The 26,251-nt window shown below is 34.9% G+C and overlaps 1 protein-coding gene across 3 annotated transcripts; it reads left to right on the top strand.

Moving 5' to 3' along the window:
• The first annotated feature begins 4,120 nt into the window (after positions 1–4,120).
• Positions 4,121–24,585, top strand: CLEC2B (C-type lectin domain family 2 member B). 3 transcript variants are annotated; one of them, XM_078075587.1, is made up of 6 exons: positions 4,121–4,365; positions 10,727–10,816; positions 18,484–18,641; positions 22,101–22,204; positions 23,189–23,329; positions 24,017–24,585. In XM_078075587.1, the coding sequence occupies exons 1-5, from the start codon at positions 4,296–4,298 to the stop codon at positions 23,295–23,297; spliced, it is 531 nt and encodes a 176-aa protein (XP_077931713.1). In that variant the 5' UTR covers positions 4,121–4,295; the 3' UTR covers positions 23,298–23,329; positions 24,017–24,585. The 3 variants fall into 3 exon arrangements, with proteins under 3 accessions (XP_077931713.1, XP_035922321.2, XP_077931714.1); XM_036066428.2 differs by having other exon boundaries at positions 23,189–24,585; XM_078075588.1 differs by lacking the exon at positions 10,727–10,816 and having other exon boundaries at positions 23,189–24,585.
• The last annotated feature ends 1,666 nt before the right edge of the window (positions 24,586–26,251 follow it).

The raw sequence follows: 26,251 nt of genomic DNA, 5'->3' as shown, positions 1-26,251 counted from the left end.
ATTGAGTTCCAGTTTTAGAGCATTGTGGTCTGAGAATATGCAGGGAATAATCTCAATCTTTTGGTATCAGTTGAGACCTGATTTGTGACCCAGTATATGGTCTATTCTGGAGAAAGTTCCATGTGCACTCAAGAAGAATGAGTATTCGGTTGTTTTAGGGTGGAATGTTCTGTAAATATCTATGAGGTCCATCTGGTCCAATGTATCATTCAAAGCTCTTGTTTCCTTAGTGATTTTGTGCTTAGATGATCTGTCCATTGCTGAGAGTGGAGTATTGAGGTCTCCTATAATTAACGTATTGTTATCAATATTGTCAACGTCTAGTGCGTTGGGGTCCCTGGGTAAGGGTCGCGAAAGAACCAGGACACAGGGGATGCAGAGCAAAGGCAGCACTTGCAACTGCATGCTGCCGTTTATTTCCCACACAGCTATATACTTGCAGTAATCAAATAAACATGACAATATGTACTTTTAGCTAAGAAAAATGATCACATCAATATCTTTGAAAGAAAGCACACGAGGCACAGCGAGAACAATCTAAGACATGCAAGAAGAAACAAGAACAAACTATATCCTGTTTTGATCAAGCCTAAACCCGGAACGATTCTGGCCACCCTCCTTCTGGGAACAACACGCTCCTATGAAAGAGTATACGCAAGAGCCGCTCCCTGCAAAACCGGGCATTCAGAACTTGCAATGTGAGTTAAAGGGGAAGAGAACATTTTCTCCTCCTAAACCAGGCCTGCCTGATTTTCCTTAAGCCCACTGCAGTTCTCAAATAACCTCGGTTGCAAGGGGCTTACAAGCCTAAGCCATCTCACAATATGACTCTTTATTTTGGTTAACAGTTCGCTTATGTAGATGGCTGCTCCCATGTTGGGGGCATAGATATTTACAATTGTTAGATCTTCTTGTTGGATAGACCCTTTAAGAATGATATAGTGTCCCTCTGTGTCTCTTATTACAGACTTTAGTTTAAAATCTAATTTGTCTGATATAAGAATTGCTACCCCAGCTTTCTTTTGAGGTCCGCTGGCATGGAGATGGATCTCCATCCTTCACTTTCAGTCTGGATGTCTCTTTAGGTTGAAAATGAGTCTCTTGTAGACAGCATATGGATGGGTCCTGTCTTTTTATCCAATTTGCAACCCTGTGCCATTTTATGGGAGTGTTTAGGCCATTCATGTTGAGAGTGATTATTGAAAGATATGAATTAATTGTCATCATGTTGCCTGTGAAGATGTTGGTTTTATAGATTGTCCCTGTAAATTTCTGTTGTATATCACTCTTGGGGTCTTTCTCCTTTTATAGAACCCCGCTTAATATTTCTTGCAGGGCTGGCTTAGTGGTCACATATTCTTTCAGTTTCTGCCAGTCTTGGAAGCTCTGCACCTCTCCATCCATTCAGAAAGATAGCCTTGCTGGATAAAGTATTCTTGGCTGCATGTTCTTCTCATCTAGTACCCTGAATATGTCTTGCCAGGCCTTTCTGGCTTGCCAGGTCTCCGTGGATAGGTCTGACGTTATTCTGATGTTCCTCCCTCTGTACGTAAGGAATCTCTTCCCCCTAACTGCCCTTAAGATGGTTTCCTTGGTTCTAAGATTTGCAAGTTTTACTATTGCATGCCGGGGTGTTGGCTTGTTTTCCTTGATCTTAGGAGGGGTCCTCTCTGCCTCTAGGACTCGAATGTTTATTTCATTCCCCAGATTAGGGAAGTTCTCAGCTACGGTTTGCTCAAATACATCTTCTAGTCCTCTCTCTCTCCACTCCCTCCGGGATTCCAATTATTCTGACACTGGAACGCTTCATGGTGTCACTTATTTCTCTGATTCTATTTTCATGGATTCTGAGTTGTTTTTCCCTGGCCTCCTCTTTTCCCTTTTTATCTATTATATTGTCTTCCAAGTCGCTTATTCTTTCTATTGCCTCAGTTACCCTAGCTGTTGGATTATCTAGATTGGATTGGATCTCACTGATAGCATTTTTAAGTTCTGCCAGTTCACCTTTTATTTCTGCCCTTAGAGACTCTATGTTGCCATTAATTGATTTCTCCATTCTAGCCATTGTCTTCACCATTGTTAGCCTGAATTCCATCTCTGACATCTTGGTTATATCTGCATCCATTTGTAAATCTGCAGCATAAGTCATAATCTCTGAGTCTTTTCTATTTAGGGGGCTCTTCCTCCTAGTCATTCTGTTGATGGGTGTTTGAGGGAATGTATAGAGTCCAAATTATTGACCAGAACCCAAGCAAGATGCACCTGTTTTCTTGGGACCTTAGGTTGCTGGCCTCTTGTTTTCCCAGCCTGTCTTCTGCAGGAGGGGCCTGCTGCACTGTTACTCAGGCAACCCTGTTTGGGCGGAGTTGCCCTGTGCCCCTGTGGCGGGGGATGGGCTCAGCGGGAATCAGTTTTTGGGGCTTTTGTTCTCTGGCGGCTTTCCCTGGTGGCTTTCCCTGGCGGCTTTCCGCGTCTTTTCCCGAGTCAGAGCAGAAGAGACCATTTCCAACCCTCTGCCTCAGAGCAGAGAGACCGCAGTCTATTCTTCAGTGAGCTCTCCAGGCCACACTGTCTCCGTTTCTGTCCATGCTGCTATAAACTGCAGCGTCCTGGGTTGTGCGCCCCTCAGCAGCGCTCCCAGTCCTGCCTCCAGGTTGGGGCACGTCTCTGCCCTTTGTGCTTCTAAAACTGCCAGCTGCTCCCAGTTTGCACGCGTGACCCCGCCGCTCCGGGTTTCCGCCCCAGGGGCTGCAGTTCGCAGGTGCGACCCCGCCACTCCAGGTTTCCACCCTGGGGGCTGTCCTAAAGTCCTTTCCCCGCCACTACCGGTCTGCGAGTCTGTGCCCGTCCCCAGTACACGAGACTGTCGCTCACCAGCGGTGTAGGATCCCCACGGCCAGGCACCCTCCCGCTGCCGTTTATCCTCCGATATCTGCCCACGGAATCACAGCTCCCCACTTTGTACCTCAAAACCAACCGCCCGCAATATTCTGTTTGTAGAGATCCAGATCTTCTTACATCTCAGGCTGGTTTCGTGGGTGCTCAGAGTGGTCTGGTAGATATCCAGCTCAATTCCGGGGACCAGTTGAAATAGGGTCCCCTACTCCTCCACCATCTTTCCCCCCTCCTATATATGCATTTCTAATAGTCTTATGGATAGAATATTTTGATGATAACATAGGTAGAAATGTTCATTTCTCCCCAAACTTTTAGTATTCTTTCTGTCCCAAAATGGAAGGAATGATTTTGTTATCTGCATTTTATCTTGCATAATTTTGTTTTGAGTGATGGTAGTAGTGACTGGAGCTATATATTCAAGGCCATCTAGGAGAGTTTAATCCTGTATTAAATGGGATTATTCTGTTCACATTTTTTTTTCTTTTCATTTCTTTGTCTTCTACTTTCCTCTCCATTCTCATTTCCTTTTCCCTTCACAGTGTCCCTGTCAGAACAAATACGGTGTTAATCCTGAAGCAGCTTGTAGGACATCAGCTGCCTCTCTGTAGATTTTTAATGTATTTATTGAAAGAGAATATCAAATCATTTGAAAATTCTGATGAGTACAGATTTGAAAAGAAAATTGTTTCCTGATAATCTAACTCTAGCCTAATAGCATTACCATCTTGAATATTGATGATAATATTCTGAGTACCTTTTAACTTTATTTTCCTTTTTCTCTTTCTGTTTTCTGTTTGTTAGGGTTGTGTAGGTGTGCATATGGCCATGATAGCGTCTGAGAAAGAGAGAAAATTGTTTTTGTTCTTGTTTTAGTAGCCAGCTTGAAACATAGCTTTCTTATCTTTGATTTCATCACCTTTAAGTTTGTCTTTCTAAACATAGGATTGTTGTGTCTGAGCACATGTCTAAACACATGTCTTAAATCATGTCTTTTAATTAATTAATATTCTTATCTTCTATGGCCCTGGAAGGACACTAGTTATGTATTACTCTTGAAACCATCGAAAAAATAGCCTCTTGAATATTTTTTTTGTTTGATGGGTATCCTCTATCGAGAAAATAGGAATCTATGAGCTTGTTACTTCTTTACATTTTAGTGAACTTCCTCTTTCTTCAGCAGATGGTGCTTTTTCTTTTTTTTTCATTTTACAGGAAGTAATTGTGTTTAGACAATAGTTTGACTCTATCAGACACACTGTTACTTTCATTTTGAGAAATACTGCTTAATGTCGCTTTGTTTTTCTAAAGTAGAATAACTCTAGTTTGGAGCTTCTATTAAAGATACTAATAACATTTTTACATTCAATTTAAAATTTTGAAGAGAGGTTTTGGAAGAGATGACACAAAGCCCCCAGATAGCCACCCAGACTGATCACAGGAATCAAGGAACCCATGAAAAGAAACAAGGTAAGGATATTTACAGTTGTTCAGAATGAAAGTTATAGATGGAAATTATGACATTATGTTAAAAGCCTTCCAAGGTATGGGATGGGTTTTGTTGTTTTTTTCATCAAGGCAGAAAAAACCTTCTTTGAGTTAGCATCTCCATAAAATGAAAATTGTGACAATAAAATTCAGATTTGTAATTGGCTACTTTGTCTTATGAATGGAGATTATTTTAACTGATAGTGGAGAGGGATTAACCACAGTTTAAAACTATTCAAGATTTAATTTCATTTTTACTAAGTATTTAATAAAACTAATACTGGAGAAAATGTTAAATTTGATCCACAGACTCATTCAAGGCCCAGAATGCAGACACAATATGAAAAATTTGGCCAATATTTCTAATGTCTTAAAAGATTGTTTATGGACAGTGAGTGGAGTCACGATAAGCCAGATTTTGGGGTACTTAATAGCAGAAAGATTATCTCCCTATCCTCCTCTTATCTAAACAATCACTAGTACTCTGATGTCCTTGAAGATGTCTCTGGCAACCTTAAGAAAGATAAGAAAAGAAAATGCACTTTAAAACTAAAACTAGAAACTAGAAAACAACTTGGTAGCTTTGGACATACTAACTAGCAAGTTCAGAATATGTAAGATCCAAACTTGATATCTAGCAGAAAAATCTCTCAAAGGTATTTCAACAAGGGTCTTCATAGTCAAAATATGGTGAAGAAGAGAGGCTAAATCCATTAAATACAATAATCATTTTAGGGACTCTGGTTAGTTTTAAGCATTTGCCATTTAATTTCTTTTCAGTCCACTAGTGCATGCAACAGTCAAAAGTTATTGTTACTGCAGTTCATATTAGAATGCATAAATAATTACTCCTCATTTTTTTGATAATTCTGTCTAAGGTTAGATCAAAAAGGGTTGGGGACAATGGGATCAAATATTATATGATAATATGAAAATATCAGAACCAAAAGTTTAAGAATGCTTTCTAGCCACTCATAAAATCAATGTTAATTTCTACCCTAAATACCAATCATCAATATGAATTTATATATTTTATGTATGAATAAATGATATATATTACAAATATAGTCTGTAATTTACGAAGTAATATTAAGTATATGTATATTATATATAGCATACATAGATATATAATTTGAACTTATAAACACCATTGTAATAGTTAATTTAGTGCATGATATAATTTATTTTTTAATATTTTCTTTTATATTATTCTCTCTTATTAGTAATTTGTTAATTTTTTTCCCCATAGCTGTCAGCTAAGAAAAAGTGTATTTTATTTAGTTTTAAATTCACTGGTCACCCTGGATTTCTCTTCTTATCTCTACTTGGAGATCATTGTCAATTTTAGAATATGTGCTGCGGAATCAAACACAGAGGAGATCAGTACCAGAAACGGAGAGAAATTACTTGAGTCAGCTCTATGGGGAAAGTAATTGGAATCCTTAACTGTTTAGATTATGATAGGGATGAATTTAGAACTATTTTAGTTACATTATTAATAGGTTTTTATTGAGCTGCCCGGGGATGTTATCTGTTTTTACTTTCCTTTGTTGAACACATTATAAGGGCTGAGCAACTTCTTTGAAATTCATCTCTCACTACTAAATTCACAGTGGGAAACCAATATTTTCTGGTTTTTTTGTTTGTTTGTTTTTTGGATAATTTGTGCATGTGCAGGTATTGATCATTGAGTATAAGGATAAAGAGAAGGAACTTATAAAATGAAAGCCATTTATACTGAAGGTAGAAAAGTAGATTTTAGGGCTCAGGACAGATTAGAGAATGAACATGTATCGTGCTTAAATATGTATCTGCATATCAGAAGTGCAGTAAATGTCCAATTCATTAGTGTCGTATATCAAACTAAAAGTCCCTCCAAGTCGCCATCCCACGGAACTGACAGGACATTTAATCTATGCTGTTTGGTGGTATTGAGAGTGTGGGGGAGGAGGGTTCTTCTGGGTTATATGACGTTTCCTAACTTTATTGTGGCAATGAAGCATCGAGAGAGTCTTCAGTCATCTCTTTTCTCTGGTTATTTGTGAAAAGATATAGCCCAACATCAATTAGCCTTTTGGTTCTAGTCCCGCTGTTTCTGTGCTACACTCACCGTAGCATGCCATGCTGTTTCTCTGCCACATTCATGGCACGGGCATCTTACCGAGTCTGGTGTTGTATACATTCATCAATATGAATTTATATATTTTATGTATGAATAAATGATATATATTACAAATATAGTCTGTAATTTACGAAGTAATATTAAGTATATGTATATTATATATAGCATACATAGATATATAATTTGAACTTATAAACACCATTGTAATGGTGTTACACACCATTACACATTGACTTGACTGATGATATAGAAAAAGGAGAAAAGTACTTGTTCTCTTGATACCTGATATTTGAAGAAAACTAATAGGGAATTGGAGAAATTAATAAGGTGGCACTTGAAAGGTGATTAAAACCCCATTAGACAGAGCCTGGACTACAGTTTGGAACTGAGGCATATACAGAAATAAAAGGCTGAAAACACAGGTGTATGTTTTGTTTCTCCTCTTTATGTCTTTGGTACATTTGAGGGAGGGTCATTTCTCTTACCTAGGAATACCCCCTCCATTTGTACTTCAGACCACAACCCCTGTAGCCTGTGCAAGAATTCTTCTTCTTAATTTAATTATTCCCTCCCTTTCTTGCCTGCATTAGCAATCTATCCCTTCCATATTAAATCATCCCCAAATTCATAAAAGAAACATTATGTGTTATATCTTAAAAAAAAAACAAACCTATAATAACCACCCATCTCATTCTAACTAACTACTTCTTTGCTTGCTCTCATACACACAGCACAAGTTCTCTGAGTCTACATGCTGATTTTACTTCCTTACTTCCAGCAATATGCCCTTGTTCTGTGTGACTCTGAAACCATTCTATCAAGGATATCAGTGGCCTCCAAGTGCTCCATTAGATTTTTCTACCTCCACTGCTACCACCCTTGTTACGAGATCCCCATAATTCAATTGATTAGAGTTATAGCTCCCTAAATAGTCTCTCCACTCACTAGTCACAGGGAACTTTTTATTTTTTTTAAAGATTTTATTTATTTATTTGACAGAGACACAGCGAGAGAAGGAACACAAGCAGGGGAAGTGGGAGAGGGAGAAGCAGGCTTCCCGCCTAGCAGGAAGCCCGATGTAAGGCTTGATCCCAGGACCCTGGGATCATGACCTGAGCCAAAGGCAGACGCTTAACGACTGAGCCACGCAGGTGTCCCAATCACAGGGAACTTTTAAAAGCATAAATGTAGCAGTGCCAAACACCCACCTAAAACAATTCAGTGGCTTCCATTATACTTTGAAGGATGTCGAGTTCTTTCCCAGAGCCTTCAAAGCTTAGCATCATTTTGCTCCTAGCTAGTCACTAATCCATGCTACTTCCGACCTTATCAAACTTGTTCTACTTGGCCACATTCTTTTCAATTCCTTCCTGATTTAAGGCACTTGAACTTGCTGTTCTTTTTGCTTAAAATGCTTTCTCTGGTTTATTTCACATAAATGGCCACTGTTATGTTTTGGTTTTAATGTCGCTTCCACCCAATTCCCCTCCCCCCCCCCACACGCTATCTTTTCTGGTCATTTTCCCTTTATCTATCACCCTGCTTATTGCCTTCCAGCTCTTGCTGCAATCTGTGATTTTTAAATTTTTTTTTTCAGTTGACTATGTCTTTTCCACCAAATGCAAATTCCAGGAGAGCACAGATTATGTCATTTTGTTTATTATTATATTTATGGAAACTAGCACATAGTAGGTGATCAGTAAATATTTGTCAAAGAATGAACAAATAAACACAATGCTGGTACACAAGTGAAGCATTGCAGTTGATGCTTATTATGTAGCTTTGAAATTCCAGACGGTCAGAAGAAATGCAGAACTAATGACAGGACTTTTCAGAAATTTGGCAGAAACACACAGGTTAGACATAATTCCTAATTATATTTCTCACATAGTTGAAATAATAACAGTCTGGTGGCTCAAAAACAATGCTAGTTGTCTCTTTGCTGCATTCCCTCTCCCTCCTTATGGTACTTCTTAAAAATTACTTTATTATGAATTTTTATAAGTACCAATATTTTCATATGTTACGCATGATAGTGTAGATAGCTCCATACTTTTGGAAGAACATCTAATCAATATATGCCAATTTATTTATCTTTGAAATTTTTTTTCTTAACAGGATAATTAGATAAGCATGCAAGACATTTAAACTATAGTTCTAATTCTGGTTAAAACTAAAAAGGGTGGTCGGGGCGCCTGGGTGGCTCAGATGGTTAAGCGTCTGGCTTCGGCTCAGGTCATGATCCCAGGATCCTGGGATCAAGTCCCACATCGGGCTCCCTGCTCAACGGGGAGCCTGCTTCTCCCTCTGCCTCTCTCTCTCTCTCTCTCTCTGTCTCTTACAAATAAATAAATAAATAAATAATCTTTTAAATAAAAAAAAACTAAAAAGGGTGGGACAACCTAAATACCCATCAGAAAAGGATTTTTTTTAAACAGTATAGCTACATAAAAGTATTATCAGTCATTAAATTTATAATGTCAAATTATTCTTTAACATGATGTATAAATCCAGGTGTTGCACCTCCAAATTTTAGTGGCTTAAAACAACAATCGTTGTATTGCTTGTGGTTCTAAGGTTTAGGGATAAGGACAGATTCAAGAGGAATGGCTCATGTCTCCTCTGTTATGTTGGGCTCCAGAACAGTGAAAGTAGGAATTAAAGGTCTCTTAAGGCTTGGGCTCTAAAGTTTCAGTGTCACTTCTACCAGTCTATTGGTTAAAGCAAGGCACAAGGTGATTCATATGCAAGTGGTGGGGAATACAGTAGATCTCTTGATGGGAGGAGGAGCAGGATCATGTGTCAAAGGGGTGGTGGACACAGGGGGGCATGATTCATTGGGGACCATTCTTAACAGTCAACCACACATGAGAAAAACAAACTGTTAACTGAAAACAGAATATAAAACAGTGGGTACGTGATGATTGTACTCATTTAAAATCATGTGTATTTGTGGGGGAGGTTATATGTGTGAAAATAGGATTAGAGAGATATATGGATGGAAGGATGTTAACCCAAATGATAGTGCTGGTTATGTCTAAGTAGTAGAAATTTAGATGTGTTTTATTTTTTTTAAGATTTTATTTATGGGTGCCTGGGTGGCTCAGTTGGTTAAGTGACTGCCTTCGGCTCAGGTCATGATCCTGGAGTCCCTGGATCGAGTCCCGCATCGGGCTCCCTGTTCGGCAGGGGGTCTGCTTCTCCCTCTGACCCTCCCCCCTCTTATGTGCTCTCTCTCATTTCTCTCTCTCTCAATTAAATAAATAAATTCTTTTAAAAAAAAGATTTGATTTATTTATTTGATGGAGAGAGAGCACAAGCAGGGGAAGCAGCAGGCAGAGGGAGAAGGAGAAGCAGGCTCCACACTGAGCAGGGAGCCACCCTGGGATCATGACCTGAGCCAAATGCAGCCGCTTAATGACTGAGCCACCCAGGTGCCCTTAGATGTGTTTTAAATTTAATATCTTTCATACATCCACAAAGGAAAAATGTTTATTCAACAAAAGAATAGCTCTTCACTAGGAAAAAGATAGGAATGATAAATGCCCTCAATAAGTTTATCGTCTATAAGTACCTCCTGTAACATTTAAAATTTCATAAAATTTTACATTAAGGATGTTTATAATCACATAAAATAACAAAAGAGTTTTATTTCAAAAAAACTTATGTACCATTTTTTCCCCAAATGGACACTAATAATACCAGGCCAGAAAAAAACAAAAAAAAAAGTGTCTTGTTCAAATTCCTTTGCTCGTTTGTAGCAAAAAGTCTCAATTCCAAATCTTTGGATTGATTACTTATGAACTTATGCTATACTATCTATCCTTTAAAATAAATTTTTCATTAGTTAGAAAGTAGATTTTCTTAAAAATATTCAAGGAGTGTTAGGATGTACTGATATTGTACCATAGAAAAAGGATACTGAAGGCCTGGGGGTAAAGTAGCTCCAGGTCTTAAGAAATTCTACCCTAAAGAATTATACATATTTGATTTCTTGGACTATGACAGTAAAATCAATGGTAACACTTAGATTGAATGTAAAGATGAACTGAGAAATTTCAAAAAAATAGGGTTGGTTTTTTTCCCATATATCAAACAAATAATATGTTTGTGTTATCTTATGAAATATCGGAATAAATTGCCAAAAGAAGTTTGTTAGTTATGGTTATGAATGCAAATTTAGTCTTTCTTTTACCTGTTTCTAAATTTAATTTTTTTCAGGTGTAAAGGACAAGTGTAAGATGACAACTTGCATGTGTATTACATTTGCAATATCTTTAATTATTAATATTATTCTAATTACTGTATTAGGTGAGTAAATTACACTTTTTATTTCTTTACTTATTTTTTTCTTTTGAATGATCATTTTCTTTTCTGCCTCAATCATGATTTTTTCTTATTATTCTTACTCTTTTCCCATTATTCGTGATTTAATGAGTATCAATGAATGGATTATTATGAATTACATGACCTATGTAAAGCATTGGGAGATGCAAAAATGATTAAGAAAAAATCATTCACCCTGATAATCTCCCATTCCACCCAACATTCCCAAAGCAGTGGCAATCACTACTTTGATTTCTGTTGCATAGGTTAGTTTTGCCCATTTAAAAATTTTTCCATAAGTAAGATCATACAATTTTATATATTCTTTGCATCTTTTCTTTGTTCCATATCATGTTTGTATGATTCTTCCATGTCATAACATGTAGCAAAAGTTCATTGACTCATTGTTGAAGGGGGTTGAAAAAACTTCATGCAAAGAGCCAGATAGTAAATAAATTTGGCTTTGTCAGCCATACAATCTGTGTTGCAAGTACTCCATTCTGCATTTGTAGTGAAAATAGAGCCACACGTGATATGTAAACACTTGACCTTGCTGTGTTTCACTAAAATTAAGCATGGAAATTTGAATATTGTATAATTTTCATGTGTCACAAAATATTACTCCTCTTTTAATTGTTTTGATTTTCTATTATTTATTATTGTGTCGATTATTTTTAAAATATAAAAACATTTTTAGCTCTGATTTTGGCCTCGGGGTGTAGTTTTCAGATCCTTGCTGTAGAGTATCTCATGCTACATATTAATTTATTAATCACTCTACTTTTGATGGACATTTGGACACATTTTGACTACTGCAAATTATGCTGATTTGAACATCCTCATACTTTTAGACTTTTAGTGAATAGTGGGTATCGTTTGAGATATACTTATGAGAAGAATTAGTAAACCATGGAGTATGTATAGGTCAGCTTTAGTAAATAATTCCATAGATTGTAGATAATCTAGCCTGAAGTTTATGACATACTGGTTGTTTAACATTGGGTCAACACTTTGTTGTCAGTTTTACCTATTTTAGCCATTCTGATGAGTGTGTGTTAATACCTTATTGTGACTTTAGTTGACATTTTCCTGATGACCAATACTGTTAAGCTCCTTGTTGTATTTATAGTTTAGTCACAGTATTTTGTGATGGGTATATTCAAATACTTGGTCCATATTTTTATTGAGCTAACTCTTTGTTTTTTGTTTTGTATTTCTATTGTAAATATCTTCTACTATGTAAATATAAGTATAGTAAAAAATTTTTATGAAGCTTACATTTATTTTCTATATGATGTCTTTCAATAAAGGGAAGTTCTTAATTTTTAGGTAGTTTTAATTTTTTAAATTTTTTTCTCTATTTTTACTATGTTTTACATCCTGTTTAAGAAATTTACTGTACTCCACATGCATGAAGATATTACTCTAGAGTTTCCATTGTAACATTTATTATATTTTTACTAATTTCACATCCAGAACTATAATGCTTTTGAAATTGATTGTTGTAAGTGTTTGGGTATAATGTCAAATGTATTTTTCTTCATTCAAATAGTCTTCTGATCTGAAACAATTTATTGAAAAGTCCATAGTTTACTTTACAGTTCATTCCTGGTGTTGTGCATCCTGAATTTGGAAAAATGTATAATGACATGTACCCTTCATTATGTTATCCTACAGAGCATCTTCACTGCCCCAAAAGACTTCTGTGCCCCATGTATTCATCTCTCCTCAAACCCCAACCACTGGCAATCACTAATCTTTTTACTGTCTCCATTGTTTTGACTTTTCCAGAATGTCATACAGTTGGAATCATATAGTATGTAGTCTTTTCAGACTGGCTTTTTTCACTTAGTAATATGTATCTAAGGATCCCTTGTGTCTTATGGTTTGAGAGGTTTTTGTTTGTTTGTTTGCACTGAATAATATTCCATTGTCTGATGTATCAGTTTATTTATCTATTCACTTACTGAAGAGCATCTTGATTGCTTCCAAGTTTTGGCAATCATGAATAAAGCTGCATTAACAACCATATGTAGGTTTTTGTGTGGACAGAAGTTTTCAACTCCTTTGGGTAAATACCAAGGAGTGCAATTGTTGGACTGTATGGTAAGAATGTGTTTAGTTTTGTGAGAAACCTCCAAATTGTATTTCAAAGTGCCTGTACTGTTTTGCATTCCCACTGACAATGAATGGAAGTTCCTGTTACTCCACATCCTCGCCAGCATTCAGTATTGTCAGTGTCCTGGATTTTGACCATTCTAATAGGTGTGTAGTATCCCATTATTGTTTACATTGGCATTTTCCTGATGACATGTGATGTGGAGCATATTTTCTTATATTTATTTACCATCTATATATCTTCATTGCTGAGGTGTCTGTTCAGGCTTTTTGACCATTTATTCATTTATTAATTAGGTTGTTTCTTTTCTCATTGTTGAGTTTTAAGTGTTCTTTATATGTTTAGATAATAGTCCTTCATCAGATGAGTCTTTTGTAAATACTTTCTCCCAGTCTGTGGTCTGTCTTCTCATTTGCTTGACATTGTTTTTCACAGAGCAAAAGCGGTTAATTTTAATGAAGTACAGCTTATCAATTATTGCTTTCATAGGCTGTGACTTTGGTGTTGTATCTAAAAAGTCATCACCATATCCATGGTCATTAAGGTTTGCCTCTATGAAATCTTCTAGAAATTTTTTAGTTTTGTGTTTACATTTAGGTTTTTTATATGTTTTGAGTTAATTTTTGTGAAGGATGTAAAGTCTGTGTTTAGACTCATTTTTTTGCATGTGAATGTCCAGTTGTTCTAGCACCATTAGTTGAAAAGACTGTCTTAGCTCCATTATATCATCTTTGCTCTTTTGTCCAAGTTCAGGTGACTACATTTGTGTGAGTCTATTTCTGATCTTTCTTCTCTATTACATTGATTTATTTGTCTATTCTTTCATTGATACTACACTGTCTTAGAGATTACTGTAGCTTTATAGCAAGTCTTGATGTTGGGTAGTATCAGTCCTCCAATTTTATCTTCTCCCAAATTAAGTTGGCTATTCTGTACTTTTTGCTTCTCAATATAAATCTTAGAATTAGTTTATTGGTATTCATAAATAACCTGCCTAGATTTTGATTGGGATTTCATCAAATTTATAGCTCAAGTCCAGAAAGAACTAACATGTTGACAATATGGTGTCTTCCTAATTATGAACATAGAATGTCTCTCTAAAAACTATTTAGTTCTTCTTTGATTTTGTTCATCAGAGTTTTGTACTTTTCCTCATATAGATAATATAGTATATATTTTGTTAGATTTATACATAAGTATTCAATTTTGGGGGTTCTAATGTAAATCATATTTTATTTTTAATTTTATTTATTTATTTATTTTTTATTTTTATTTTTTTAATTTTAAATTACACTTCTTTATTTCTGGTACATGGGAAAACAATTGACTTTTGCATGTTAACCTGTATCCTCCAACCTTGCCATGATTATTTATTAGTTCAAGGAATTGGGTTTTTTTTTTACTTCTTTTAGATTTCCTACAGAACAATCATGTCATCTCTGAACAAAGGAATTGTTTTGTTTTGTTTTTTAGTTTTTTCAGATTTTCTATAGAACAATCATGTCATCTCTGAACATCTCTCCTTTCCAATATGTATGCCTATGATTTCCTTTTCTTGCATTATTGCATTACACAGAACTTTTAATATGATAATGAAAAGTAGTGGTGAGAAGGGAAAGCTCATTCTAGTGGGAAAGCCTCCAGTTTCTCACCATTAAGTATTATATTAACTGTAGTGTATTTTTGTAAATAGTCTTTATCAAGTTGGGGAAGTTCCCCCTCTAGTCCTAGATTACTGGGAGTTTGTGTCACGAGTGTTAGGTTTTTGTCAAGTATTTTATTCATAGGATCATGAATCATGTGATTTTTCCTTTTTAGCCTGTTGATGTAATAGATTACATTAATTGATTTTCAAATGCTGAACCAGCCTTGCAGATCTGAGATAAATCCCACTTTGTCATGGTATATAACTCTTTTTATATATTGTTGGATTCAATTTGCTAATATTTTGTTGAGGATTTTTGTATCTATGTTCATGTAAGATACTGGTCTGTGGTTTCCCTTTCTTATATCTTTGTCTGGTTTTGGTATTAGGGTAATGCTTGCCTCATAGATTGAGTTAGGAAGTAGCCCATCTGCTTCTATCCTCTGAAAAAGGTTGTAGAGGATTAGTATAATTTCTTCCTTAAATGTTTGGTAGAAATCACCAGTGAACCCATCTGGGCCTGGTGCTTTCTGTTTTGGGATAGGACTAATTATTCATTCAATTTCTTTAATAGCCTATTCATATTGTCTGTTTCTTCTCATTTGAGTTTTGGAAGATTGTGTTATTCGAAGAATTGGTCCATTTCATCTAGGTTATCAAATTTTGGGTCACTAAGTTATTCATAGTATTCCTTTATTATCCTTTTGATTTCCGTAAGATCTGTAGTGATGTCCTCTTTTCATTTCTGATATTATTAATTTGAGTCTTTTCTTTTTTTTTTTTTTCATAGTTAACCTGGGTAGAAGCTAGCTGATTTTATTGTTCATCAAAAAACAAGCTTTTGATTTTGTTGATTTTCTTTGTTAATTTCCTACTTTCAATTTCATTTATTTTTGCTGTAATCCTTATTATTTATTTTCCTCTGTTTAGTTAGTTTAGTTTTCTCTTATTAGTTTTTAAGATGAAAACTTAGATGATTGATTTTAGATCTTTTTCTTTTCTAAAGTATGCTTTCAATACTATATATTTTCCTGTAAGCTTTGCTTTCGCTGCATCCCACAAGTTTTGATAAGTTGTGTTTTTATTTTTCTTTAGTTCAAAACATTTTAAAATTTCTCTCGAGATTTCGTCTTTGGTCCATGTGCTATTTAGACCTTTGTTGTTTTATCTACATGTTTTGGGAAATCTTTCATCTATCTTTCTGTTATTGACTTCTGGTTTAATTCCATTGTGATCTGAAAGCAAACATCATATGATTTCTTTTCTTCTAAATTTGTTAATGTGAGTTTTATGTTAATTATTAATTTAAATAACTTGCCAATCTTCATTTAGAAGTATATGTAAGCATTCAGATTATCTGCAAATAGAAATGCTTTTATTTATTCTGTTGAAATCTTTATAACTTTCAGTGTATTGCCTTATTTTACTGGATTGAACTTCCAGTACAAGGTTGAAGAGAAGTAGTTAGGGTTGCATCCTTATCTCTTTCTTAAATCCATGAGAAAGTTTTTAAATATTTTTCCATTAAGAATGGTTACTTGTAGGGGCACTTGGCTGGCTCAGTCAGCTGAGCAACCAACTCTTGGTTTCGGCCCAGGTCATGATCTCAGGTAGTGAAATTGAGCCCCATATTGGGGCTCCTCACTCAGCATGGAGTCTGCTTCTCTCTCTCCCTCTGCCTCTCTCCCTGCTCATGCTCTCTCTCTCTGTATCTCTCTGTCTCAAATGAATACATAAAATCTTTAAAAAAAAAAAAAAAAGAAAAAAGAAAAAGGTGTCAAATTACATCAAAATAAAAATAAAAAATAAAAAGCTTCTGCAAAGAAAATAATCAACAAAACTAAAAGGCAAACTATGGAATGAGACAAGATATTTTGCAAGTGACATATTCAATTAAGAGTTAGTATCCAAAATATATAAAGAACTTATAAATCTCAACACCCAAAAAACAAATAATCCAATTAAAAATGGGCAGGAGACAAAAACAGACATTTCTCCAAAGAAGACATACATGTGGCCAACACACACCTGAAAAGATGTTCATTATCACTTATCAGGGAAATGTAAATCAAAACTACAATGAGATATGCCCTCACACCTGTCAGAATGGTTAAAATCAACAACACAAGAAACAATAGGTGTTGGTGAGGATGTGGAGAAAAGGGAATATTCATGCATTGTTGGTGGGAATGCAAACTGATGCAGCCACTTCGGAAAACAGTATGGAGGTTCTTCAAAAATTTGAAAATACAACTATCTTATGATCCCGCAATCACACTCCTGGGTATTTACCTGAAGAATATGAAAACATTAATTCAAAGGGTACATGCACCCTTATGTTTATAGCAGCATTATTAACAATAGCCGAGATATGGAAGTAGCCCTTGTGAACCATTGATAGATGAATGGATAAAAAAGATGTAATATATATATATACACAATGGAATATAATTCAGTATGACAAAGAATGAAATCTTACCATTTGTAATGAGGTGGATGGAGCTAGAGAGTATAATGTTAAGTGAAATCAGTCAGAGAAAGACAAATACCATATGATTTCACTCATATGTGGAATTTAAAAAACAAAACAAACAAGCAAAGGGGAAAAAAGAGAGAGAGAGAAATCAAGAAACATACTCTTAATTATAGAGAACAAACTGATAATTATCAGAGGGGAAGGAAGTGGGGCATGGGTTAAATAAGTGATGAGGATTAAGAAGTGCACTTGTGATAAGCATGGGGGGATACATGGAAGTGTTGAATCACTATATTGTACACCTGAACTAATATAACAATGTATGTTAACTAACTGGAATTAAAATTGAAAAAAAGAAAAAGGTGTTAAAGGTTTTACCTTCTATAGGTACTTGGCATCAGATGACTGTAGGTGATAATTTGTTTTATCTTCACATACCATAGATCACCAGCATCCCATTTATGACTGGTGTTTGAGTCAATGCCTTTAAAGTGAATCATGTGGACAATAAATACCATATCTCATCCTTAAGGTTTTGCTCCTTTAGACCCACTTTTGGTACCCAAAACTGATTCACTCTGGGTGCCTTCAGGAAAATAGACACTGAAAAATGTTACAAGAATAGGACTTTAATATGGGATTTAGGAATAACATCACTGTGGAAGTAGTTGAGGAGTGATGGTCTGGAAAGCTGTGTAGCTGGAGGAGAAATAGTCACTAATGATTTTGGCTTAAAGTGTTAATGAGTTTGTAGAACCAAAGATTAAAGGAAAGTCTAAAAATACATCTAGCTGCCAAGACTACCAAAGGCAAACTCATTAAAAGGCCTGTGAAGTTCCTATGCCCTAGGTCTCCCAGGATAAAAGTTTCTGCTTTACTTCCACCTTCAAAATCTCATGTGGGTTCTTTTCAGCATCTAACTCAGAGCCATACAGTGATAGTGGTACTTAGTTGACAATAAGCAATCAAACACACATATTGTTAATTATATATTCTGTTTTATTCTTTTAATTGCTTCCTTAGAAATTAAAACATGTGTCCTAGATTATAACAGTCTAATATAAATTAGTATTTTTATTACCCCCAGATAATGCTAGGATTTTGTTATATTTCACTTACCCAAAAGTGATATAGGTGACAACACAAGTAAAATCACACTGGTAGCCCTATGAAGGATGATGTATCACAAGTTGGAGTTGAAAGGAATATCAGTGTCCTGTCAAATCCTGAACTGCTGTCATTTAACCTAACATGAAATTTGTCTTTCAACTTGTTGCATGATAGATATGTAATTCTGGTCATGATCAAAAACTTACATCACAATCTTGTCTTTCCCCATTGATCTCAAAATACAGAGGCATATTATTTCATCTGGCCCTTAATGTATGTGTTTGTCTCATTTCCACTTTTAGTATTTACGAGTACTCAGGATTCCTGCCCAGATGATTGGATTAGTTTCCAAAACAAATGCTATCATTTCTCTAAAGAAGAAGGGGATTGGAATTCAAGTAGACACAACTGTGTCACTCAACATGCTGACCTAACTATGATTGACACTGAGGAAGAAATGGTAACTTGATACGCAATTCTTATGCAATTTCTTAAGTAGGGGCATTGGGAATATTCAAATGGTAATATGATTTTTAAAATTTTTCACGTCTGTCTATGCAGAAGATTTTTAGAACATGCCATGTGAGATGCAATTGAAAAACTTGATGTTTGGTTTGAATAGTGTAAGACTTTTATCAAGTAGTAGACTTGACAGGTATCTTTGTATTTTAAGGAGTATAAATAGAGGAACTTGATAATATTTGGAATCCTTTTAAAAGTCAGTACTCCATAAAGACAACTGTTTTAGGAAGGATGGGATTCTCCAATCTACCCCCTTTGAGGAAACTTCTTCTGACTTAGTCCTGCTTTGCTCTCTCTGAGTCCCATAGCAGCTTCCATCAGAGCACTCACTACCAGTAATTGAATAGATATGTAACTGAAAGTCTTAGACTGAAGCATGAGCTTCCACTGAACACACACTATGTTTTATTTGAAGTTGCCACATTTGCTATACCATAAAGGCAGGTACAAATTAAAAGCTTAATGGCCCTTTTTAAAATAAATATTGATTTACATGGCAAAAATCCTATATAAGTAAAGGAAATATCCTAGAACTTTAACAAAGGATTGTGAAACTACATACTTCTGCACTTGTGAAATCTGTTCTTCCCCTGAATCACTTATGTGATAAACATACATTTTTACTCTTGTATAGTCTCTTTAAAAGTTAAGGGTCAAGATATGATTTCACTCATATGTGGACTCTAAAAAAACCAAATGAATAAACAAACAAAAAGCAGAATCAGACCTAGAAATACAGAGAACAAGCTGATGGTTGCCAGAGGGAAAGCGGTGATAGGATGGGCAAAATGGGTGAAGGGGTGTGGGATTTACAGGCTTCCAGTTATGGAAAGAATAAGTCACAGGAATAAAAGGCACAACATAGGGAATACAGTCAATGATATTGTAATAGCCGTGTATAGTGACAGATGGTAGCTACACTTGTGATAAGTGTACCATAATGCATAAATTTGTTGAATCACTATGTTGTATCCGTGAAACTAATGTAATATTGTACATCATCTATACTCAAATAAAAAAAAAATAGGTAAGGGGTCAATATAAGCGGTAAGATAACTTGAATAATTTGCAGTTAAGTGTTTAAAATGTTAAGCAGCACAGCACAGCATTTAAAATTGTTAAAAGAGAATTCTCTTAATTCTGGGGTCAATAAAATACATTTATGTAATCTGCGCGAAGATTGGTTCAAATTTAAATGGATGTGAACCAGACAGGGACAATTTATAGTGCAAGAAAACTCAACTATTTTGGTTAAAACAAAAGGTATAGAAATCCAAATAAAACAAAAAACTAGGTATGTGAACAGTAGACACAGCAAATCAAGGAAGATGCAGACTCGAATTAATAGGAAGATCTTCTGTATGTAGTCAGTAGTTTCACTGCTGAATTTTGCAAGACTTTTGCAATGAACATTCTGAGAAATTCTTAAATTGTCCTTTATAGTTCCTCTTGGGGAAAAATGTCTAAATTTGCAACAAGATGGAAAAATAATGAGTGCTAGTAAAAATTTTGAGAGGTAAAGAATTAACAAGGCAAATATTTTAAAAATCTTCACTTATAAGAATCTTGTCAGCAAAGGCTGACAAAAATAGTGAATATCAGAGAACACAAAGATCAAAGCATACCAAAATAATTAGTTTTGAACTTAAGAGAAGTCATTAAACATATCAGTTAAGAATGATTGTACTCTTTGAATCAAGAAAAGAGACTTTGATCCTACAATTTCCTGATATATTTTGGAAGTCATAGATTCCTATATTACTACATAATCTGGGCAAAATTTAAGTGACAAACAAAATGAGGAAAAGCTATCTGTGAAGGAGTGATAAAAATAATATATAGAAGAATTTTAAAGGACTGTTTATTTAAAACAGCTTAATTAAAATATTATATATGTTTACTTAAATTACAAAATGTTTTCCTTAGTTAAAATGGGATATAGCTTGTTTCATGAAATATTTTTCATATTTATTTCCACTTATGTAAAGTTATCTTGCATCTTTAACAAGAAGCCACATGGGTATTCTTTTAGTAAGCTAATAATAATTAACATTTTTCTTAGGACAGGCTTTAGAAAACTTACATCCCTGTTCCCTGTCACTAAGACCACAACTACTGAAACTCATCCAATTTTCCCAGTTATCCAATAACATATATACTGTTGGTTGTCAATAAATTTATCCTTTCTCACATTTTTTTCTGCCTTCAAGCAAGCTCTTCCCTAAGCCTAGAATATGAATTGTCCTCTTCTTTCTTGTTGTCTGTATTTATTATGTAATATTCTATTCTTCCCCTCCAGATACACCTCTTAGAGCACATCCTATATGCAAGTGCCTTATAAAGATTCAGATACTTCTGTCTTATAAGCTAAAATTTCACTTTGTATTTATTACAGTCACATTCTTCTCCTTATCCAGGAGGATATTTTCTAACTCTATGTTTACATAAGTTTCTTCACTATAAATGAAACCCTGTGAATCCAGGGACAGTGTTTAATTAATCTGTTCTTTTATAAACCCAAAGCTTAGCTCGATGAGTTAAAATTTTTTTTCAAATAAATTTATGAAATGCTGCAGAAAATGGTATATTAAAATGTCAAAAGTTATTATTAGTGTCACTGTTATAGACAGGAATGGACCATAATGTTGTGAACTTATCCCTTATATTTATCATAAAATTGAAACATGGAGTGATACAATGTCAAGTTTGTGGTTTCCCAGATATTAGTGGCATAATAGACTCAATGACTTTCTGTATATAATTGTATGGTTAAAAAGGCTCCAAGGCAGCAAGAAATTTCAACACTGAATGAATAAGGAGAGAAGGAGAAATATGAAGATAAAATTAATTTTTCCCCTGAATGATCTCTTTAGAAATAGAAATTTTGGGGCAGAAAAATAAAATTTGAGAATTAAATTCTAAAGGAATTGGATATATGGAGGGTGTGTGTCTGTGTGCGTGCCCATGTGATCCTTTTGCGAGAGAATTTGAAGTAAAATATAACATTAAAATCAGTATAATAGTATTTACTGGGAAGTAGAAAAACATTATAATAAGTATCTGATGATTAGAAAGGCTATGTAAGAAGTCAGTTGCAAACGCTGGCTTTCCGGGAGTTTACGGTATTAAAATCCTGGAGGAATAGATTTGCATATTGAATATCTATCAGTTTGGAATCAAAAAGTATCTTAAAGAAAACTTATCTCACATCTTTGTTTACAAGTAAGAAAACTAAGGGTCAGAAGGTAAAATGCTTTTTCAAAATCCCGTTGCTATTTTCTGGTGAAGCAGGAGTTGAGCATTTGTTGCCTTGCTCCTCACAACCTGCAAAGCAAGGGGGACACAATAGGTTGTAGTAAAAACTAAAAAATATATAAAATTTATTTCATCTCTAAAGGCATTTCTTAAGCGATACAAATGCACTTCTGATCACTGGATTGGGCTGGAGATGACAGAAAATCAAGCAGGACGATGGGTAAATGGAACCATATTTAACAAATGGTGAGTTTCTTTCTTTGGGGGATTATTTAAATTTAGATAGCACAGCCTTCTCCAGAACCTTTGCATTAGCTGCATTTCTCTAGAGCCCAAGGTTTGGGTGTGTGTGGGAAAAATGAGAGGGAAAACAGTATCATGTATTGAGATTAGTTCCAAGAATCAACCAGGGAGGTTGGAAATCAGGATATAAGAGGGAAGATCTTAGTTGGTTATTTTGAAAATAAAGACCGGTGATTCATAAACACAGACCAAAAGAAAAAAGAAAAAAATCCAAAAAACATTTGCCTGATTTAAACCTATATTCTCCAATTTATATCTATTCTTCAAACTTCATGCTACCTGTTTGTTTACATCTTTTACAGTTCAAGTTAAACTTGTTCATTTTAACCTGATTTTATTTGGCCTTCATATCTTCCACTTTGCAACATTTACTGCACAAATGACCTCCACATAACCACCCTAAATGGTGACTGCCAGCCACTTAGCCACTTAGTTTATAATAGAATTTCTCAACAGCAACACAACTGACATTTTGGGCTGAATAATTCTTTGTTGTGGGGAGGGGATGCTGTCTTGTGCATTTTAGGATGTTAGCAGCATCTCTGGCTTCTACCTATTAGGCAGTCCTCCCCCCCAGCTCCACTTATGACAACCCAAAATGTCTCCAGATGTGGCCAAGTGTGTGTTGGGGGGTGGGGCGGGGAACACAAAGCAAAATCGCCTTGTGTTAAGAACTATTGGTTTATATAAACTGGTAGTTCCACTGATTACACATAGCTATCTTAATGTCAGTTTAACAGGTATAAATTCTTGAAAGAGGAACTCTTATGGTCTGATTTGGTAGATATCTTCCCCTTAGCAAGAGAGGACTGTGCCACAGCACACTTTTTCAGGACTCTGGACAGATATTTTTTAAAATGGGGTCATTGGGCAAATGAGAAATCACAGGATTTTTTTGGTACATGGTGTTTAATCCCTTTATCGTAGGTTTTCTGTGAGAGGAAATGAAAAATGTGCTTACCTCGATGATGATGGTGCAGCAACAGCTAGATGCTACACAGAAAGAAAATGGATTTGCAGGAGGAAAATGCACTAACTTAATGTTTCCATAGTGGAATTGCAACATGGGTACCATGATTTTTGTAATTCTTTCTTTCTTTCCCTCTGTATAAGTTAATTTTCAACACTTCACTGCTTTAATGTTCTAGCCTGGTAATACATCTTGATAATTGTCAAAATAATTTCCTTCAACTTATTTTTCTACTTTTCAAGGCCTGGATCTTTTCTATATCAATTTTAGAAGACTCCTGTAATTAATTTCACAGGATCTATAGATCAATTTGGAAAGTGTTGTATTTATAATATTATTTATTATTCGTTTATAATATATATCTTATATTGGTGTTTGTCTTCTTGTATGATTTATAGTTTTTCTAACCAGTCACTGCATGTTATTTATTATATGTGTCCCTATTAAATGTATCTGATGTTTATGCTGTTGTAATTATGTAATTTTATTATTTTTTATAATAGTTACTTTTATATATGGAAATGTAATTCTTTGTGTTATTCTTCTCCTGTTCAACATACATTCTGAAAGCTCATAATTCTAATAATTTGTGGATTCTTTTAAATATTGTAAAACATAGCACCTAATAATAAGTTTTTTTTTAGAACTATTACTTAATTTTTGTATAATTAAAATGTGTAGAACTGCCAAGAATATTGGCAGTGAACATTATTAATTTGTCTCACATTTTAAAGAAAATTCTTCTAACATTTTCTTTTTTAAAATATTCTATTTATTTATTTAAGAGAGAGAGAGAGAACAATAAGGAGAGAGGGAGGAGCACGCTCCCCACTGAGCAGGAAGCCTGACATGGAACTCAATCCCAGGACCCTGGGATTATGACCTGAGCCAAAGGCAGATGCCCAACTGACTGAGCCACCTAGGCACTCCACTTCTAACATTTCAACATTATCAGTCTTTTATTTCATTTTTATGCACTTTTTTTAAGTTAAGGCAGTTCTTTTCTGTTCCTGTTTCCTAAAAAAAAATTTTCAATAGAAAGAGATTTTGAATTTTCTTATAGGTTTTTGTTTCCTTCATCTATTTTGATGTTCTTCCTTAATCTTTCAATGTGGTAAATGACACAAGTTTTCTAATATTAAATAACTATTTTGAATTCCTAGATCAAATTCAACTTGGCTATGATGTTATATCATATTTATTCTAAGTTGATTTATTCTGATACTTATTTTTTAATATTCCTATGCCTAAATTCATTAATGTGATTGCCCTAAAATTTTCTCTGGGGGGATTATTGGGATTATTGTTTCAATAATTCAATAAAGATGTGTTGTTTTACATTTATGGTATAAAATTGTGAATGGTAAGTTTAATATGTCTAAAAAATTAATTATTGTTCACATTTTGTGCATATTTTAGATTAGATTTAGGTTTGTGATCATCAGTGTACCCCAGCACCAATCTTTGAGAGTCACGGGAAATCAGACTCGAACATAATGACCAGTTCAAACATTGGCGAAAATGGTTACTGGCATTCTGCTAAGGTTATTACCACAAAACAAATAAACAACACTACACACCAGCAAAGGATCATGGAGATCAAGGATACCAATGTCACCTCAAAGGGTAACTTTTACGACTAGGTCTGGAACAAGTTGAGAGTCCAAATAGAGTATACAAATTGAACAAAATATGAAAATGAGAGTCCACAAAGATACAAATACAAAAATGAATACATTGAGATTCTGATGAAGAATGGGATATTTACAAAATCTAAAAGTACCTTCTGTCAAAGCAAAAATTGCACCAAACAATATTACACAGGAAAAGACTTCATTCAATGTTATGACAATAGGGACATAGGCGAAAACTCGGTCTGAACTAAAATCTGCTGAAACAGAGGACAGCAAGGTTTTGCAGAGCTGGGGCGAGGGAGGAGATCATACACCATCTGTGTCTGCTAAACAGCTGTACCCAGAGGCAAATTAAACTTTTTCAGGTCTTCATGATAGGAGACAGTTTTACAACTTGGATCTAGATGCCCACTGAAGTTAGCCTCCTACCTTCCCACAGAAATAGAGGTGCTACTTTTCCTGATGATTACATTTCAAAGGAATGACTCTCTGGTCCTTAAGAGAGACAATTCTGGGTTGAAAAGCCTTTAAGAAGCTTTTTGAAAGATTTGCATCTCAAAGAAGCGGAGACAGAATTTCCAATTACAAGTTTCCTCAAGTAAATGGTCTAAAAATGAGGAGGTCAGGAAGAACAAAGCTTTTCTAAAATTTAGTTAAGCTGAAGGGAATGTTAAAACCATCTTGGTCACTGTCCACAAAATATTAATTAATTACAAAGGGAAAAGAGAAACTTTACAGTGAAGTCTGATAGACATCAGATTAAGCATGTGAACAAAGTCAATAGCATCAACAATGGAACAAATAAATGTGTGTGCCGTCAGAAAGGATGCAGTGAGAACTTCTCACTGTTTCTGCCAAGGAGCAGTTGAATATAACCATGAGAAATAATCAGACAGATTCAAATTGAAGAACATTTTGCAGAATAACCGGGCTGTAGTATTCAGAAGTGTCAAGTTGTGAATAGCAAGGAAGGCTAAAGAACTCTTCTAGATTTAAGGAGATTAAAGAGACATAATAACTAAACGCAGAAGATGATTCTGAGCTGGATCTTTTACTCTAGAGACAATTGGCAAACCTTAAAGAGAGTCTGAGAATTAGATGGTAGCACTGTGTCAATGCTAGTTTGTTAATTTTGATCATTATTTGTGATTAAGTAAGGGATTTTTTTTGTAGAAAATATACACAAAAGTATCCAATGATACTTGAAATTTTATAATAAAATGTATCAATCTGACAAGTAATTCTCAAGAGGTTCAGGAAGAAGGAAAGTGCTTTTGTGCTGTACCTGTAATTTTATAAGTTTATGATAGTTTCTAAATTTAGTTTAAAATTGTATAAAATCTAAAGAAAACAACATATTTAATGCTTTTGAGTCATAAAATCCAG

Source organism: Halichoerus grypus, chromosome 6 (genome assembly GCF_964656455.1).
Source record: "Halichoerus grypus chromosome 6, mHalGry1.hap1.1, whole genome shotgun sequence".
NCBI lineage: Eukaryota > Metazoa > Chordata > Mammalia > Carnivora > Phocidae > Halichoerus > Halichoerus grypus.
The sequence above is the reverse complement of the archived record's forward strand: the minus strand, read 5'-3'. Positions and strand labels throughout refer to the sequence as shown.